This window comes from Drosophila tropicalis, unplaced genomic scaffold (assembly GCF_018151085.1).
Source record: "Drosophila tropicalis isolate 14030-0801.00 unplaced genomic scaffold, ASM1815108v1 contig_443, whole genome shotgun sequence".
In the NCBI taxonomy this organism is placed as follows: Eukaryota; Metazoa; Arthropoda; class Insecta; order Diptera; family Drosophilidae; genus Drosophila; species Drosophila tropicalis.
The window spans coordinates 6434487-6453349 of NW_027172907.1; the positions used below are offsets into that span (position 1 = coordinate 6434487).

The window sequence follows — 18863 nt, forward strand, 5'->3', positions numbered from 1 at the left end:
GACATATGTTAATTAATCTATAGGCTCGTTTATGTGTAGGGTGCAAGGGCATTCAAGGGCATTGAGTTTGTTGTTGTTCGAAGCCGGCGTATAGAAAGCCTAAAACTAAGCTAAGAATGGTATTTAAACAACTGTTCGACAAAAATTTGTGTCTAATGCTGTGTTCACTTAATAAGCGAAATTTGTTTAAACAAATAAATAACATAAGTTTCAAAATTTGTTTACATCTTGTTTGCAGTGCTGCTATTTATCGATAACCAGCAAATGGCTAAAATTTTTAAAATGAAATTGGCCAATTCTATATTATAAATACTAAAGAACTATATACCAGAAAGAATAAAGTTAATGTTTAAACGCAAAAATGCAGAAACACATGAATAAACAAAAATTGACTAATTTAAAAAAAAAAATCCAACTTATACAGCCTTGAATTGGCAGTTGAATATTTTCTGACCTTTTTCAGTGATAAGACTAAAAATACTTATAGTTTTGTATAAGACAAAGATATTTATTTAATTATATTTGAATAACTGAATTACTATAGTTGAATTAAAAAATAGTTCAATTGATTGTTTGTACACAAAATTTGAAAATCGTTTTAACCGCCAAATAAAAAATATTTTCGATATTCGATACTTCGAGCTTTTGTTGTCGATATTTCGATAATCGCATCGATATGTTATCGATAACTGGTGAAAGTACTCGATATATCGACAACGGTCGTGACGTGGAAACGAACGAAAACGACATGAGCCGATTCCGAGCCGTGGCGAGCGCATTTACCAACTTTGCAGTAAGAGTCAATCATTAGTTTTATAGAAATACTCTTTAACTAAATAACCAAAATTCAAGTAAGTTATATCAAAACAAAGCTAAAGTAATAAATTCATTGTGAAAGGCGAATGTACATAACATTTCATTGAAAATAACAATTTATTGGGCCTCTCAATCAAAAAGCATTGCCACCGGGCCCTTCCACGTCAACAAAAACAGATGAAAAAGTGAAATCATATTAACCTTAACATTTTCTCATCTTTTTGTATTCATTGACTCTGCTTAGGCCATGTTTAAACAAATCCTCACATTGTGTGCCCTTTTGGCCTTTTGCCAAGTGTGCCTGAGCGAAGATGAGACACGCGCCCGTCTCCTGGTTTCGAAGCAAATCCTAAACAAATATTTGGTTGAGAAAAGTGACCTACTAGTCCGCTACACCATCTTCAATGTGGGCAACGGGGCTGCCACGAATGTACAACTGGTCGACAATGGTTTCCATCCCGATGCTTTCGAAGTGGTCGGTGGCCAACCCACTGCCACAGTGGATCGTATTGCTCCACAAACGAATTTCACTCATGTTGTGGTAGTGCGTCCAAAGGCTTTTGGTTATTTCAATTTCACAGCTGCTGAAGTATCCTACAAACCCGTCGAGGAGGCTGAAACCGTAAGAATTCCATCGTGTGAATGACGTTTCCCCAGTTTTTTAACTTTCTCTGTCTCGATTGATTGTAGGTTCAATTGGCCATCAGTTCGGAGCCTGGTGAGGGCGGCATTGTCAACTTGAACGAGTATAACAAGCGTTTCTCATCCCACTTCTTTGATTGGGTGGCATTTGCCATCATGACTCTGCCCTCATTGGCCATTCCATTGGCTCTGTGGCACCAATCTAAGAGCAAATACGAACGTTCCGGCAAGAACAAGAAGCATTAGAAGAGCAGTCCCATCTAATGGGTTTATGATGTCTAAGAAGGTCGCCAAACACTCGACTGAGATTACAGCAACAAAAACATCTTTAAATTGATTCCACATTATTCCTTTTTTTTTGTCCATTTGAACACACACACACAAACACATCTGTCGTCGTCGTTGAATCGTTTTAGATTTGATTGAGAAGAAAAAGAAACGAATTGAATAAATTCTAAATCAAATTTAATCTAATCTTTTGTTTTTTATCAATTTAGGATAACAAATATTTTCGTCCAAATATTTCTGATTTCTTCTCAAACACAGCTGACTTGATGGGCGTGTTTATCTTGTAGAAGGCATTCATCGAATGCTTAATATAAGTTTCATACATTTCGTTAAAGAAATTCTTAATGCCTTCATCGTTTTTATTGTCGTGGACAATGATGAATCGTATCTGGCTGGCGGTGATGAAGGCAGAGACAAACCATTGATTGAAACGGTCTATGGATTTAAGCTGCATATTGGCCGTTTTCCATTTATGTTCATCAACTAAATCCAAAGCGGCATGGGCTATAAACTGGCTCAAATGTCGATGGTCTTCCTTCTGCAAAAAGCAGGAGAGGATTCTAATAGTCAACGAATTGCAACGGCCTTAAACTCACCCTTAGCTCTTTGTTAACGGTGCTAAATTCTTTCTCATAAATGGGATTATCGTTATGGCCCACAACAACAAAATAATATGTAGACATTTTTCAGATATTTGTGAAAACAAACTAGATCATAAATGTTGTTTTTCTTTTTGTTGCTTTCCTTGCGGCCGGTGTGGCCAGACAACTATAACAACTGTGAAACAGGCTGACTAGAGATGAGCGTGACTCACACGAGTAGCAGTAACTACATACCAAAAAAAAAACTGAATCAAGACATCGAAAAAAAGCTAATGGTAAATAATAATGGAAATTAAGATAAATCGCACGAAAATAAAACAAAATATGGATTAATAAGGTTTAGGTACTAAATTTTTAAAATTATTTTAACTGTCAGTTCACATTCACAATTCAGTCACGAATCACAATATTTCCTTGTGACTTTTAGTGTTTTGCCATTGGTCATACTGTTCGACTTGCTCAGCCGGCGGCAAACAACAAAATCGAAAAAAAAAAATGAATGACGGTAAAAATTTATAAACATTATAAACATTTAAATCAAATAAACATGAATTTTCTTTATTAGAGGAGATCATCAAGCAACGGCTGCTTATCGATGGAGATGGAACCGGCGATGATCGTCGCTTAAATGTCCTGCTGAAGCATTTCCTAAAGTGGGCCAACACCAAGAACGACTCACCAGAGACTAAGTGGGTGATTGAATCTGGTACAGGTAGCATCTCCTATACTAATCTTATGATCATTTGCAGTCAGATGATGTACGATCGCATGATGGCCCACTATGCCCAGTGCAATCTCTGCGCTCTGAAGAACGTGCAATTGCGCCACATGCTCAACGAAGAGCGGGAGAACTACAGCAAGTTGACGGAGATGCATCAAGAGAGCATCGAGATAGCCAAGAAAGAAATTGATGCCAGCAAAACAGAGTTAGCGCTGGCCAAGCAATTGCGCAAAAATAAAATGGAATATGATCTCCTGGCGTCTCTTATTAATGAGCAGCCCGATCGAAGTAATGCCGAACACCAGATTGAGACCATTAAAAAGGAAATTGATAATTTAATACATCAAAAGATGAAAATGGAGCGTAAGTTTGAAAAGCGACGCAATGATTTCACACTCCTTATGTTCACCATACACGAACTGGAAAAGGAACTCGACCAGGATGACAATAACAGCACGTACTCCTCCTCATCTTCATCCACGTCCTCGCTGGCGACAAGTGAAAACGACTTAAGTTCTGGTGCCGACTTACATGATAATAATGGCATTATGGCTGTAAGCGAAGACGAAGGTGATGAGCTTAATAATAGTCATAGCAGTGCAAATAAAATGGAATTGCCATCCGTATCCACCGAAGATTCTAAAGCCATGTCCGTCGAAGAGGATGCCGTGCTGGAGCTCAGCATCGACAAGGATGAGCATGATGTGGACGTAGCGACGGTCATTTGAATGTACAAAACAAAAGTCAAATTTCAAATTCTAACATTTAATTTGACAAATTTTAAATATGCTTAACTTTAAGTGAAATAAATGTAATTGTTCTATAGTACTCTTGATCCTGGAATATGTTCATGGGCGTAGTAGGGGGTGTTTTTTGTATAGTGACAGACGTAGGCTTCATCCTCACCTATGCATATACTGCAAGTTGAAAATACATACATACATACATACATATGTATGTATGTACATATATAGATTTCATCTTGGAAACTGATTTCTTATACTTAAAACAAAAGTCGTCTTTATTTATAATTTCGGTAAAAATAAAAAATAAATAAATACATAATTGTTAATGGAATTTGACACTAAATTAATGAACAATTTTTTTCAACATTTATTCGAGACAATGAGAGTCGCTGAAAAACTTTTGCAACATACAGCATACTGACTTCAACTATCGTTTAAAACTACAAGGTCATAAATTGCATTTCTATAATTTATTTTAAACAAAACAAATGAATTCTCGCATACCCTGAGAATCTTTTAAGCTGTTTTAAGGTGTTAAGTTTATTATTAAATAACAAGAAACAAAACAAATGTATAGTAGAAAATGTAGTAAAGCATAAACATGTAATTTAGTGACCCACGATATCATCGCTAACTAGTTCAGCTAGGGAACAAAGTGACCGTATTTTCCACATTCGCCATATAAATTGGTAAATTTCCATGGTATTTTCGCCAGTATTTAATTTATTCTGATTTAGATGTCGAATTTTTTTCATAGTTGTGTTTTTGTTTATGGGCGAACTCGTAATTAATAATTAGTACACCTATATAAAAGAAATAAGCAAACAACCCGCTATGCTCGTTTCCCCCCCACCTATGCGACCCACTAAACACACCAAATAAGTTGCTCAAAGTATCCTCCAGAAAAAGAGAGGGTACCACGGCAACTTACCACCCAACAAAACGAGAAAAAAAAAAAACTGGACAGAAAAGTTGCCAATTTCAATAAACTCTAATTGCTAATACTAAAACATTGTCAACAAAGCCTAACCAAAAATCTCAATTGAAACGGCCAGCCATGACGAGTGATGAAAAAAGGTAAGGAAAAAATAAAAAAGTGGTAAACGTTTAACAAATAAATTGAAGGAGAGCTTCATTTGAGGTTAAGGTTTGCGTGTGTGTGTGTCCGTGTGTGCATATATATATATATATATATATATATATACATATACATATATATATATATACATATATATATATATATATATATATATATATGCTCAAAACCTCTTGAAAATCGTATATCTCATAGATGTATGTATGTTTATATTTCATATAGTTACGATTCCAGCGAGCTAAGCGAAACGGAAGAGCAACAACGTCGTTCATTATCGATCAAGCATAAAAAGTCAAAGAAGCACAAGAAACATAAAAAATCATCATCGAGTCGGGACAAGGATAAAGACAAATCCTCCCACCACAGTCATAAAAAGCATAAAAAGTCTAAGAAACGTCAGCATAGTGACTCGGAAACGGAACACCGAAACGATGAGAATGGCAAAAGGCATTTGATGGAATCCATGCAAAAGCCCAGCCGCAATGGCAATTCATCCAAGACAACAGATCCTGGTAGCCTGGTGGATGAGATAACCAAAACTATACAGAATAAAATACAACCTAATGCAGTTCTGGAGGTGGCTAGTTCAGGCAGTGATAATGAAGCGTAAGATCTATCCAGATAATTTTTTTTTTTTTCTGCCTTTTAAATTTTTCTTCAGTTAGACAATTTTTTTTTATTTTTTGTGTTTCCTCAGCTCATTGGATGTGGCCAGTCCTATCATCAGTCATATCATTGAGGATGAGCTTAATCTGGAGGATTTGATGAGACAGAAGGCTTTGCTGCAGGCTTGCTTGGGTGCCTATATGTCACCAGATCCTCCGGCGCCGCCTCTACAGCCGGCGAAGACGTCCAAAGGGTCGGGTGTGGCCATGGCGGCAGCTCAAAAGTTGCCAACACCTTTACTTTTGCCGTTGCTGCTGCCTGCAACTAGTAAACATGTTAATAATAAACAATCTAGCGTCCATAACTCAAATGAATCCGATGTTATATTATTGGATGATTCTAGCGGTGGTCAGCACACACCTTCGCCCCCATCAGAGGAGAAGCGACAGCGCCATCATCGTCCGTCGCCCGCACCCGCGAGAAAATCAGCCCCCCAACCAGGACGGCAAGAGCGACGCTCCTCTAGAGACAGGGAACGAGAACGAGAACGGGAACGGGAGAGGCAAAGGGATCGAGATCGAGAAAGAGAGCGCGATCGTCTTCGCAGTCGTACATCGCCACGGCGACAACGGAATCACCACATGGAGGATTTGCGACAAGAGATCAATCGTGACAAGCAACGGGAACGAAGGGAGCACAGTCGAGAGCGTCGGCCCAATCAGTCGGGGACAGCGGCAATGGCAGGACGACCGCGTGAACGAGAAAGGGAGCGTGACCGCGACCGTGATAATCGCTTTCAACGTGCCCAGCGTTCCCATAGTCGCAGCAAATTCGAATCCGATCGACGACGTGAGCGAGAACGTCAATTGGAGCAGCGAGATCGAGGCCGTGGTGGTGGTGGTGAGAGAGGACCACAGCGGGGCGGCAACCATGACAGAGCCAATAATTCCGATCGTGATCGGTATAAGGGCTCGTTGAGCGAGGGTCAAAAAATGCAGGAAGACAAGGATAGCACTGACGAGGAGATCAATCTCGACATTGACATTGAAGACGATGATGATGAAGAGCGCATCATTGAGCAGCGTCGCAAGAAACGGGAGGAGTTACTTAAGGTGAGCCGCAAACCACAAAATACATAAATAAATTTACTTTAATCTTTTTCTTTGACAATCCTCACCAGAAACTCGGTACTGCCTCACCCGACCGAGTATCACGTAAATCCAACTCCTATGAATCGGATAGTTCGGCAACTCCACGACGTTCACCCACACCATTGAAAGGGGAAGAGGACGATCCCGTGAAGGAATCCAATCATCAAGATGAGAAGTCGGATCATCTACAACCCGATCAACCACAAAAATTCAAGGAGAAACGCAACGAATGGGATATGTTTGCCGATCAAGATGTTGATTCCAATTTTGATGTGAGTCGCAGGCTTGTAAATTTCTCAAAAGTTTAGTGAAACATTAACCCTTTAACCTAATATGCTTTACCTTTTCATTTCCAGTCACCCAATACTATTGTCCATAGCAAGCATCAGAATGAGAATCCTGCTCTAACAGACAATTGGGACGATGCCGAAGGCTATTACCGTGTACGAATTGGTGAAGTTTTGGATAATCGTTATCTAGTCAGTGGTTATACGGGTCAGGGTGTATTCAGTAATGTGGTACGCGGTCGCGATCAGGCCCGTGGTCAGGCAAATGTGGCCATTAAAATCATACGCAACAATGAGATCATGTAAGTTTAATATAAAATTATACATCTGGGTATTGTGGAAGGGATGAAAAGAGATTTATAAATTAGCTTTAGATTAATTTTTAACCAGTTCAATTTATTTGTGATAATGGTGTAATATGGTGTTTTTTTTTTTTTTTTTTTATTTTTTATTTTTACTTTGCAGGCACAAAACAGGTTTACGTGAATTGGAGATTCTCAAGAAACTAAATGAAGCCGATGCTGATGATCGTTTCCATTGTCTACGCTTATATCGTCACTTTTTCCACAAACAGGTAAGAAATTAGACATCATGTGATCCATGTATTGGAGCATTCACCAAACGTATCTCTTTCGCTTTTTTGCAGCATCTTTGTATGGTATTTGAACCGCTGGCCATGAATTTACGTGAAGTACTCAAAAAATATGGCAAAAATGTTGGGCTACACATTAAGGCTGTACGCAGCTATACACAACAACTATTTCTGGCATTAAAATTGTTAAAGAAAACTGGCATCTTGCATGCCGATATTAAGCCCGATAACATATTGGTGAATGAGAATAATTTGATATTGAAATTATGCGATTTTGGTTCAGCATCGGCAATAACTGATAATGAGATAACACCCTATTTGGTATCACGTTTTTATCGATCGCCAGAGATTATATTGGGTATACCATATGATTATGGCATTGATACATGGTCAGCGGGTTGTACCATATATGAACTATATACGGGAAAGATATTATTCAGTGGCAAGAGTAATAATCAAATGCTTAAATTCTTCATGGATGTGAAGGGTAAGATACCGAATCGTATAATACGTAAGGGACAATTCCGGGAACAGCATTTCGATCAGAGTTGCAATTTTCTTTATCATGAGATTGATAAGCTGACAGAAAGGGTAAGCAACTAACGAAAACTAAAATATATTCAAACTAATTTTGATTTGTTTCTTTCTTTATTGCAGGAGAAAATTGTGGTAATGCCTGTTGTGAAGATTACGCGTAGCCTGCAACAAGAATTAATTGCTGATCAGAATTTACCTGAAGATCAACATCGTAAAGTGACACAATTGAAGGATCTATTGGAGAATATGTTTGCCCTGGATACCACAAAGCGTATATCTTTGAATCAGGCCCTAATGCATCCATTTATACAAGAGAAGATGTAAACAATTAAGACGATAATAATATCGATGATGGGATGGGATGAGATGTCCCTCCGTGTACCTAGCTAGTAAGGCAAAGTTCTTCATAGTCTGTAGTTAAATTCTATTCGTTAAACACTTTCGCCCACCCTCCCCACCACGACAAATCAATCAATCAATCACTTTCCTTCTATATTTATTTAAATACACATATATCTGTATGTATGTAAGCATGTTTATATATATATATATATATATGCAAGTATATATACGTATATATATATAAATATGTACGCATTTACATTTATATAAATGTATATATACATAATAAGTTCGTGTTCCAGTGGCGCGTTTTGTGAAACAAAAAAAAAACAGTTTGAGAAATTAAAAAAAAAAACAAGGAAAAAATAAGTTAATAGAAATGTTTACTCAATTAATTTAAAATGCTTAAGTATTTCCTGCATGTAACTCACTCTCACACACACAGATACTACACACACACACTAAACATCTCCTGACACACACACACACAGAGAGAGAACTTATCCTTTACCTCTCTATTTTGTGCAAAAATTTGTGAAACATTTTAATTAATTATTTTGCTACCTTTTCAGTGTTGCCCGATTTTTAGTATTCAGATATACTATACTATAAACAGAGAGAGAGTGAGACAGCGAGTGAGAGAGAGGGCGATTGAGAGCTGTTCCTACCAACCCCCCTCCCAAATGAATTAAATATGGGCCCTTGCTCAAACCTGGTAATAATTTATGTGTATAACCTGGCAGGGGGTAAAAACAAAAAAGAATAGTTTAATATGTTATTAGAGCCAGGTCCTGATTGCCCTGTATCCCACTTCACCCCAAATTTACAACAAATTATAGTTCTCATCTAAAATATTTATATGTATATAAATGATATAAATAGCAATCTCTTTCATTTTTAACAAAACATTCACTAAACGTAAGTTTTAAGTTGTTTCTGTTATTTTTATTTATTTTTTTTCTCGCTTTAAAAACAACCTTAAATATGTAGAGATAGTTTTTTTGATTCTTTTAAAAATTTGTAAGAATTAGGTTTCAAACACATAATAGAATTTTCATTCGAAGAGAATAAGTTTCTGACAAAAGAGATAAGAGGAAGGAATCGCCAAAGTGATCAATAAATGGTTACAAAATTGTTAATGCTTTCAATTTTTCTTTCTCTGAACTTGCAGCCTTGTTGCGGTTAAAGGACTCTCAATGCCCGATTCCCAACAATGGTGTTTGACATCCTGAGTCGGACTCTGGTGGGTAAGTAAGATAAAAGTGGATATATTGGTTTAAACACAGGTTAGTTAGTTTTAATTCTCCATTTAAATACTTCTTAATTGATGAAATAAATACAAGTATTGAGTTAAAGTAGTTCTCTTTGGTGCCATATTATCCTATATATTAATTAATGTTGCTTTATTTGTGATTTTAAGAGTTCTACGATCAGCTTTATAAACATTTTGTTCAAACGATTTCAAGTTTGATTTATATATGATATGATTGTCATCAATTAGTCGAATTGATATAGTCATGAGTAACTCGCTGAGTGTTTTTTCTTCTTCTTTCTAGATATTAAAGAATTTATTAGAAAACAAACGCAATATATAGATAATTCTATTAACATTTTCAACAAATAAAAACACATTTCAGATATGTATGTAGCTAGATTGTTTGGTAAATCAAACAGTTACTAAAAATGGTCAGTCAATATTTATAAAAAGATGAATTCTGTCTAAAATAGGTATTTGACCTATTTTCGGCATATTCTTTGAAATAATTGGTTTTTGACTTTGACCGCTAAATGTCCGCTGCATTTGAAAAAATTCCGTTAGCTTACCCAACACCGATTTACGATCGTCTTTTTTATTTATCGATAGTCAGTTTGGCCACACGACTCAAATATCGTGTATTTAGAGGTGTTTAAAACAAACATACGCCTAAGCATTGCAACTAAATGACTAAGAACTGAAGAGTTTTCAGTTGCTTTAGTGATTGAAAAGTTTTGAACAGTAGTTTAGTAATAAATAAAATATCAAACGATAAACTTGTGATGAAGTTCATCACGTTTAAGCTGACTGCATAAACTGTTTTTTTTTTTTTTTTTTTTATCGTTTGTTGTTGTGGTTCAGCCATTCGCATTATCATATCGGGGTATTTAAACGCCTTTCCGCCTGTTTTCTGTTATTGTTGTTGGAAACCAGTTTTTGCGCTTGTTGTTGTTGCTTCTTTTCCGCTTAAGAGCATATGTAGTTAGTTAGTTAGATAGTTGCACCTACTAACCAGCGTCGATTACCACACATACACACATCGTAAAGGAGGGCACGTCGCCGCCGTTGTCGTCTTTGTTTGCCATCACCACGACTAAAAAACGCTGCCTTATCTCTTATCGGAAACATTTATTTAGTCGTCCCCGTCTCGTCCCGGCATCTTACCCCTTCCGATTCCAACATCTAGCATGTCAATTGAATAACATACTTACTTATACATATATAGGCAGTGCCAAAGTCAACAGTCAATATAGACCGAGAGCTTCAAGATCGTGTCAAAAAATTCCTAATACTATGTCATCTGTGGAACAAGTGGTGGAGGGAGGAGGTGTGGAGGGCCCCTTTGTGGGTGCAATTGACGATGGCACCACATCGGCACGTTTCATTATATTCCGAGCAGGAACCGATGACATTGTCTGCTATCATCAGATCGAAATCCCATCGATATTTGCCAAAGAGGGATGGTGCGAACAAGATCCTAAGGTGATAGTCTCCACGGTCAATGAGTGCATTGTCGGAGCCTGCAAGAAGCTCAAACAATTGGGTGGACAAGTCAAGGTAAGAGCAACAAATATTCCTTTTCGTTTTATTATTGATTTAAACATATGGAAGATTAGAAGATAGGGGATAATAGAAGAGGTATGGCTAGCTCTGTAGTTCTTTTAGATGCTGACGATACATTTGCGCCTCATCGATCCTTTCCTGCAATGTACGCGGTGGCTTATTCTCAGCACGTTCATCCAATTTCACATAGATCTGATCATTGTGACCAAAGTCGCCATTACGTCTTGGCATCACATGGAAGTGAACATGGGGCACTGTCTGACCCGCCTGGGCACCATCTTGCACTGTGACCGTTGCCGAAGTGGTCTTATAGATCTTCTCCAGCAGTCGCTGAATCATGCAAACGGTTGCAAATAGATCCGTCATTTCGGCACAATTTAAACCGCAGAGACGAGGCGTGACTCGCTTTGTGGAGACCAGCACATGGCCCTCGACCACACAGCGTAGATTGGTGAAGGCATAACAATGTTCGGACTCATAGAATATGGTGCGCTTGTCCACCGTGTTGTCGGCAAATGCACGATCTTCACCAGCTTCCTTATCGCTCAGATTGTAGGCTGTCAGGCTATAGAGATCATTGCGACGATGCTCAAAACACGGCATGGCCTCATATAGCACGGGCAATTCATTAAGATTCACCTCGGCAGTTGCTATGGCCAGTGGCTCCTCGCCACCACAATCGGCCAGGACTTTACCCCACGGTGAAATGATCATACTGTGACCCCAACTCTGACGTTTCTGATTGTGCCAACCTTGTTGGGCGGCAGCCACTACAAAGCATTGCGTCTCAATGGCACGAGCTCGCAACAAAATCTCCCAATGGGCCTTGCCCGTGGCATATGTAAAGGCAGCCGGATAGGTTAGCATTTGAGCACCCAGTTTTCTTAACAATATGGCCGGCTCTGCGAAACGTAGATCATAGCATATCTGTAGACCAATATTACCCGCTGGCGTTTGCACTGGTCGCTCTAGACGTTCACCCGGCGCCACTGTATCGGATTCCCGGAGTCTGATCTCCTTGGTTGTGGCATCGAATAGATGCATCTTACGATAAACTGCAGCCAATTCGCCTTGATCATTGACCAGGACATGGGCATTGTATATTTTACGTTCACCCTCCGCCGTCTCTTGTTTTAATTCGTGTATGCCTCCCAATGAGAGCCATATCCCTTGATCTTTGGCCAATTGCTTGTATTTATTCATCAGCTGGCCATCAAGGGTTTCGGAGAGGTCCAAAGTCTGGCCACGATTCTCGCCCACAAAGTCACAGCATTCCGGTAAGAAAAGTATTTTCGCATGCTTTGCTTTGGCCCTGGTTATCAATTCTTCCACTTGGCAGAGATTCTCCAGTTTGTTGTTGGTGGCTCTCATTTGGCCAACGGCTATAATAGCCGATCCTCCAGCTGCTGCTGCTGCTGCATTTGACTGCATTCTGGTGTAGGTTGTGCTCATCTGGCGGTAACTCAGGGTCCGTCGACAAAGAATTTTGGCCAGATTTGACATTTGGGAGGAGCTACTGGAGACGACGGACGGGTTACGTCGTCGTCGGCTTTTGTTATCAGCAGCAGCAAGTCAGTGCTTGTTGTTTTTTTTTTCTATTATTTTTATTGTATACAATTACAATGTTATCGTAATCGATAAATCGGTCTATCGAAAGTTTATGCAGTGTTGTACATTCACGATATGAAAGACAGTTACTTTTATTTACGATATTCGATTTTGAAAATTAGGTACAGAAATTTTAATAGGTAAAATCTATAATTTCAGGATATTGTGGCTGTTGGTATTACCAATCAACGTGAATCAACTGTGATCTGGGATCGAAATACTGGCGAAACTTTGGCCAATGCCATCATTTGGTTGGACAATCGGACTACAAGCACCGTGGAAGAATTGCTGGAGACGATACCAAACAATGCAAGAAACATTAACTATTTACGTCCGCTCTGCGGATTGCCCCTTTCGCCTTATTTCTCCGGCGTAAAGCTACGTTGGCTACGTGACAATGTGCCCACAGTGCGCAAAGCCATGGAAAGCGGCGATGCCATGTTCGGGACTATCGACACTTGGCTCATGTACAATCTGACGGGAGCCCAGAATGGTGGCGTCCATAAGACAGATGTTACCAATGCCTCGCGGACCATGCTAATGAACATAGAGACATTGCAATGGGATGACAATTTGCTAAAGTTCTTTGGTCTGCCACGCAAAATACTGCCCGAAATATGCTCCAGTGCCGAGCATTTTGGTGATATATCCGATGGTGTGCTCAAGGGTGTACCCATTACAGCTGATCTGGGAGATCAGCAGGCTGCTCTTGTAGGTCAACAATGTTTGGCCAAGGGCCAGGCCAAAGCCACCTATGGAACGGGTTGTTTTCTACTCTACAATACAGGACCCTCGATTGTCCATTCTCAGCATGGCCTTTTGACCACGGTGGGCTATCAATTGGGTCGCAAGTCAGCACCCTACTATGCACTGGAGGGAAGTGTGTCCATAGCTGGCGCTGCATTTAATTGGCTCAAGGATAATATTGGCCTCATCCAGAATTGGGGACAAATCGAGCCCATGGCCCAGACGGTGGATAATTCGTTGGATGTGTACTTTGTGCCAGCTTTTAATGGTCTATATGCCCCATATTGGAATCAGGATGCACGCGGTGTGATCTGTGGCCTCAGCGAGGAGACAACCAGTGAGCACATTGTCCGTGCCACCTTAGAGGCAGTGTGTTTCCAAGTGCGCGATATTCTTGATTCCATGCACAAGGATTGCAAAATTCCATTGGCCAAGCTGATGGTGGATGGCGGTATGACAGTGAATCAATTGTTCCTTCAACTGCAATCCGATTTGGTGGGCATTCATGTGCTACGGGCCAAAATATCGGAAACCACAGCTCTGGTAAGCTAAATGGTCACTTTACTTTCACTTTTTTCATCTAATTGTTTCGTTTGTTTTGTCAGGGCGCTGCCATGGCTGCCTATAAGGTGGTCGAGCCACGTTTCAACATGGAGGCTCCACTATCCAAATCTGGCCCAAGGGAACCAATTACACCCACAATTAATAGCCATGAACGTGATTTACGTTATAAGAAATGGAAAATGGCCATCGAACGCTCTTTGAATTGGGAAACTTCCACATTGGCCCAAGGGGAACGTGAAGCCTTTGATGGTGCCTAAGAAAATCCTCATGCAAAGAGGGCAGCGGCAACTAACCATGGCAATTCGAGTATTTCAAATACTTAAAGGATATATATATATATACATATATATATGGAAAGATACATATACATACATACATATGTGTATTTTGTTTACGCTTCTCCTTTTTTTTGTTTTATGTTTACCATGTTATATCCAAGCAAATAAAAATTTGTATTTTTGGGAATTAGTTGTATATGTACATACATATGTATGTATGTTAAGGTATCTATCTCTATCTCCTGCAGTTCAGTGACTGATTTAAGCATCTTGCATCTCTTTCTCTTTTGTATGTTACGTTTAGAAAACAAAATTGAGATTTGTTGTTGCTCCCTTTGACACTTTGATTCCATTTAAGGTCTTTTTGACTCTCCTAAATTCGAACCTGTTAAAGGTTTAAAGGAGTAAATACAATATAATATTTATATTTAAATAAATACACCTTCAAAAGGTTAAAAATATCTAAGAATGGAAAATGAAGTCGAAAAAAACTTTCAGGAATATTTTATAAAATTTAGTACCGATTAATAATGTTTTTCAAGTCAATATGTTTAATATAGAATGGGGAAAAAATTAAGAAACGTCTGAACCATTAAAAAATTATGAATCTTTATAAAAATCCCTAATGTTTAAGGCTTAAAAGTTGATTTCAGATCTGTGGCGTTTATAAGTGAAATCTACTTTTAAATCGTTCTTCAATCCTCAAGGAATGCTTCCTGTTCCCTAGAAAATCCCAGAGGAGTCTTAATTTTCTAACGTTTTCCCTACCTTTTAAATTAAGCGAAAAAAAAACGAGATTTATATAGGGTAAGAAACTCGATTTAGGAAATTCTTTAGCAGAATTTGGGAAAAATAAGTAAACTGACTATAGTCGATCTGAATACATAGGATCTAAACCCGAATTTCTCAGTTTTTAGAATAAAAGGTAAACTTAATCGAGTTAAACCTTTGCATTTTTTGTATGCTCAAGAGCTTAAGGTTCTCTGCAGATTTCAAGGAAAACGTCGGGGAAGACGTTACTAAGAGAATTCTATTAAGATGGGAAAAATAAATTTCAAAAAGTAAAAACTTATTACAACCGAAAAATCAGTTCAGAAATAATTTCAATATACTTTTGAAAACAAAAGCTTGAAGTCTACATATAAATTTCTATTGGGTCTTATCTAGAATGGGTTTCGAAGAGCTGAAAGTGTTTCAAGTTGATCTAAAGGTCAACAATTTTTTTCAGATTTTGTTGAAAGATTAAAAGCTTCTAAAACACACTGAGAAACGTGTAAAAATTAACAACTACGCATGATAATTGTTGTTTGTTTGGATCCGAATCGAAATCGTATTTCGAATCGTTTTTTTTTCTTTTTGTTTTCTTCGTATATTTATTGCATAAATGTATGTGCTTTAGATGTATGTATGTATATGTATATATGGTGTATATATAATATATATAAACTGTAGAAAAAAAAACTGTAGAAAGCATATCGTCCTGTGCGACTCTTGAGTGCTGTGCGCATTGTATTCGTGGCATTCCTTTCTGGCAGTGTGTGTCTGTCGTTTCTTTTATGTGTGTGTGTGTGTTCAAAGTCTCTTCGAGTGATCCATTTGCGCCGATCTACAGCTGCTCGGCACCTGCCGCTGCCTGTTCCAATTGATTGAGCATCACAATGCCACCGGCGGCCTCATCGACAGCCACCACACCAGCTGCGGCAGCGGCAGCAGCAGCGGCAATTGGAACTGGTTGGCCACCGCCGCCGCCGCCCACTCCACCACCGCCGTCCGCATTAATCGCATGGGGATTAATTGGCATGGCTATAAGTATTGGTATGGGATTGCCACCTAAAATGAGGAGGAAGAAGAGGAGGTGGAGGAGGAGAGTAAAGGAGTGTTATGGGGTTTTTTTTTTGTTTTATGGGTGGGGGATTAGGTGGTGTGGGAGAGCAAGGAAAAGCAATCTATGAATATATTGATAGCCCATTGATTTGCGAGAGAATTTGTGTTCATCTCACGTACTGGCATCCAATTCCAAGGGCGGATCAGCATTTGCCTCGGCGAGATTTGTTACTGATTTCGATTTGACACACTGGAAATCAACATGACGACTCTTAGCCTCCTCCTTCTCCCAGGACATGTGTATAAATGGACGCTGGACATAGCTATAAATCACTTCAGCCCTGCCGCCGGGACGACGACGGATTTTCTCTTTGTGCGTGGGATAGCCTTCGATACCGCAACGTATCTTCTTTAGTCCACGATCCTTCATCACTTGTTTCGCCACATCGCGATTTTCGATATATTTAAAGAACCGATGCATGGCAGTGCTATGAACAGCTGGAAACGATTCAGAAACCATTATAATCTCTATACAACAACGGGCGATAGATAGATGCACTTACTCTGACAGTATTCCTCGCCCATTTGTGGGGGGAATTCCTCATCCCAGTCAACCATATCGTCTTCAAGAAGAACAACAACATGACACTCGCGATCACCACGTTGGGCGGATGCTACCATTAAGGGCAGGATTAGATCCTCCAGGAATAGTTCGAATTGCTGACGGGCTCCCTCATTGCTTAGCTCATGAAGCAGGCCTCCTTTTTGGTTGTTGTTGGGTTGGGGAATTGGGAAAACAAATAGAAATGAGAACAAAAAACAAAAACAAAATAAGGTGGCAAAAAAAAAAAACATGGGCGAGAAAAAGATGACAAGAGACAAAGAGTGTTGGAAAAGAGAGAGAAAAAGAGAGAAGAAAAAAGGCAAATGGCCTTAACTAAGTTCCCACACTTCCTCCTGCTTCCTTCTCCTTGCAGATTTTTGTCTACTCACTTAGATTCTGACATCGTACGGTGGTGGCATCAAAGGGTATAAGCAGATAATCGCACGCTTCTTTCAGTTCCGGCACCGACACAGTGGGCGGGCAACGTATTATGCCCGACTTATAGTACTCCAATATGGCCCGAAATACCAAATGTGATATCCCATCGGCCACATCATAATCGCCTCGCTCATTGGGATGAACAAACTGGAAACCGGTGCCAAACATTGTGCCCAACATGGTGGTGGGATGGGCAGCCAGCAGGGCTTGCTCCACTGTAAAACGAACACCATCCACCAGCATCGATATACGATCTGGTGGGCCATTTAATCGAGAAGCCGCCGCCGCTGCCGCTTGACTGCTAGTACTAGCTAATGAGGCACCACCAGCCCCACTACCCGACATATACGATTTGCCAACATCATGTTTGGGCACAGCTCCTCCTCCACTGCTGCTATTACTGCCACCTCCTGCTCCTCCTCCAGCACCGCTGCTCCCACCCCCTGCCGAATTGTTCATGCGACAGCGACTTTTTAGAATACGCCGTCTACGCTCATCTCTGGGCAAATCGAGATTATCTTCGCTACTGTCGCTGTATGTATCCTGCTGTTGTTGTTGTTGCTGCTGGCTCTGATTGCTGTTGCTATTGTTGCTCATACTATTTGAATTGGGTGTAGTTGACATTTTGCTTGGTTTTTGCCTTTGTCTTGGGCCTTTGGTGTTAGAAAATTCCTGTCTTTCTGTCACTCCTCTCTCGCCTTTTAAGAATAACGGCAATTGTTGCACTCACGAACGAGGACTCGGTGTTTTTATTTTTCTTTGTTTTAGCTCTGAAAGTGAATGGAAATTTGCCCCACTGTGCAGGCTTAAGACATAAAGCAAAGGAAAATTTTCTATTTTCTTTTTGTTTGTTTTTTTTTATGAAAAAAATAGGCAGGCCTCAGTCAGCAGAACATATACATAAACACACATACACACAGACAGGAACGTACGGTATACGTTTATGTTTTTGCACAGCAAAAAAAAAAAAAAACAAAACAAAATCCTTTTCGATTCTCGTTGTTGTTATTTTTGTGAAAATTTAAATAATTTCCATTGGGCTCTCCCTGTTTCTTGGTTCGCTTCCATTTGCGTTTTGATTGGAATCTTCCTTTTATTTCTATTTTTTTGTATAACAACGAAACAGAGACAGAACACTCGCGAATTTAACAGTCTCGCTGGGTTGAAGTCAGAGCAAAATGACCGAACTCAAACATTTTCTGTAAATGTGTATTTGGCGTTTCGCGAAAAGTAATTTGTGATTGTTTTCAATACTGAGCTTTAATTTAAAAATGTCATTGTAACAATTTACAGCAAATAATACTTTATGAAACGTCTACACAATGTAAATAATATAAACTGAATTGCTTCGCCGCGTTAGATTAAAATGAGTATACCCCCTATTTAAGGGGTACGAATTGAGCTGTTAATAACATAACATAATAGAGATGATAGCGTGAGCTCACGTGATTCCAATATAATGGTTCACAATAATATTTAATAAACTTGTGAATATATTGCACCAGTTGGGGTTTTCTTTACTTACAATTAAGCACCTTTGCTGCGCATAATTAGAG

General features: G+C 39.2%; 7 protein-coding genes across 15 annotated transcripts; 4 read left to right on the top strand and 3 right to left on the bottom strand.

Moving 5' to 3' along the window:
• Nucleotides 1–734: 734 nt before the first annotated feature.
• Nucleotides 735–1927, top strand: SsRbeta (signal sequence receptor beta). 2 transcript variants are annotated; one of them, XM_068285889.1, is made up of 3 exons: nt 735–851; nt 1061–1438; nt 1507–1927. In XM_068285889.1, exons 2-3 carry the CDS (start codon nt 1064–1066, stop codon nt 1702–1704), a joined length of 573 nt encoding a protein of 190 aa, XP_068141990.1. In that variant the 5' UTR covers nt 735–851; nt 1061–1063; the 3' UTR covers nt 1705–1927. The 2 variants fall into 2 exon arrangements, with proteins under 2 accessions (XP_068141990.1, XP_068141989.1); XM_068285888.1 differs by having other exon boundaries at nt 775–793.
• On the bottom strand, nt 1907–2522 carry Trs20 (TRAPP subunit 20). Its single transcript, XM_068285890.1, has 2 exons — nt 2343–2522; nt 1907–2284 (listed from the first exon to the last, which is right to left on the bottom strand). Exons 1-2 carry the CDS (start codon nt 2427–2429, stop codon nt 1952–1954), a joined length of 420 nt encoding a protein of 139 aa, XP_068141991.1. The 5' UTR covers nt 2430–2522; the 3' UTR covers nt 1907–1951.
• Nucleotides 2523–2772: 250 nt separating this feature from the next.
• thoc7 (THO complex 7) lies at nt 2773–3897 on the top strand. The gene is made up of 3 exons (XM_068286039.1): nt 2773–2853; nt 2914–3037; nt 3098–3897. The coding sequence occupies exons 1-3, from the start codon at nt 2844–2846 to the stop codon at nt 3795–3797; spliced, it is 834 nt and encodes a 277-aa protein (XP_068142140.1). The 5' UTR covers nt 2773–2843; the 3' UTR covers nt 3798–3897.
• A 613-nt stretch (nt 3898–4510) lies between these two features.
• On the top strand, nt 4511–9784 carry Prp4k (Pre-mRNA processing factor 4 kinase). Of its 3 annotated transcripts, XR_011031938.1 has the most exons (10): nt 4511–4892; nt 5134–5517; nt 5609–6629; nt 6698–6940; nt 7025–7257; nt 7421–7529; nt 7602–8138; nt 8205–8473; nt 8999–9141; nt 9598–9784. XR_011031938.1 is itself a non-coding variant. In XM_068286145.1 (8 exons), the coding sequence occupies exons 1-8, from the start codon at nt 4873–4875 to the stop codon at nt 8406–8408; spliced, it is 2751 nt and encodes a 916-aa protein (XP_068142246.1). In that variant the 5' UTR covers nt 4511–4872; the 3' UTR covers nt 8409–8551. The 3 variants fall into 3 exon arrangements, 1 of the variants encoding a protein (XP_068142246.1); XR_011031939.1 differs by lacking the exon at nt 9598–9784 and having other exon boundaries at nt 8999–9565; XM_068286145.1 differs by lacking the exons at nt 8999–9141; nt 9598–9784 and having other exon boundaries at nt 8205–8551.
• A 718-nt stretch (nt 9785–10502) lies between these two features.
• Nucleotides 10503–14628, top strand: Gk1 (Glycerol kinase 1). Its single transcript, XM_068286018.1, has 3 exons — nt 10503–11238; nt 13012–14142; nt 14205–14628. The coding sequence occupies exons 1-3, from the start codon at nt 10975–10977 to the stop codon at nt 14418–14420; spliced, it is 1611 nt and encodes a 536-aa protein (XP_068142119.1). The 5' UTR covers nt 10503–10974; the 3' UTR covers nt 14421–14628.
• Nucleotides 11240–12858, bottom strand: NitFhit (NFT-1 protein). Its single transcript, XM_068286019.1, has one exon. The coding sequence runs from the start codon at nt 12745–12747 to the stop codon at nt 11326–11328; it is 1422 nt and encodes a 473-aa protein (XP_068142120.1). The 5' UTR covers nt 12748–12858; the 3' UTR covers nt 11240–11325.
• Nucleotides 14629–15741: 1113 nt separating the features above from the next.
• mri (mrityu) lies at nt 15742–18849 on the bottom strand. 6 transcript variants are annotated; one of them, XM_068286273.1, is made up of 5 exons: nt 18833–18849; nt 17259–18103; nt 16829–17026; nt 16446–16763; nt 15742–16271 (listed from the first exon to the last, which is right to left on the bottom strand). In XM_068286273.1, exons 2-5 carry the CDS (start codon nt 17929–17931, stop codon nt 16048–16050), a joined length of 1413 nt encoding a protein of 470 aa, XP_068142374.1. In that variant the 5' UTR covers nt 17932–18103; nt 18833–18849; the 3' UTR covers nt 15742–16047. The 6 variants fall into 6 exon arrangements, with proteins under 6 accessions (XP_068142374.1, XP_068142377.1, XP_068142372.1 ...); XM_068286276.1 differs by lacking the exon at nt 18833–18849 and adding an exon at nt 18240–18440 and having other exon boundaries at nt 17259–18077; XM_068286271.1 differs by lacking the exon at nt 18833–18849 and adding an exon at nt 18240–18440.
• Nucleotides 18850–18863: the final 14 nt, after the last annotated feature.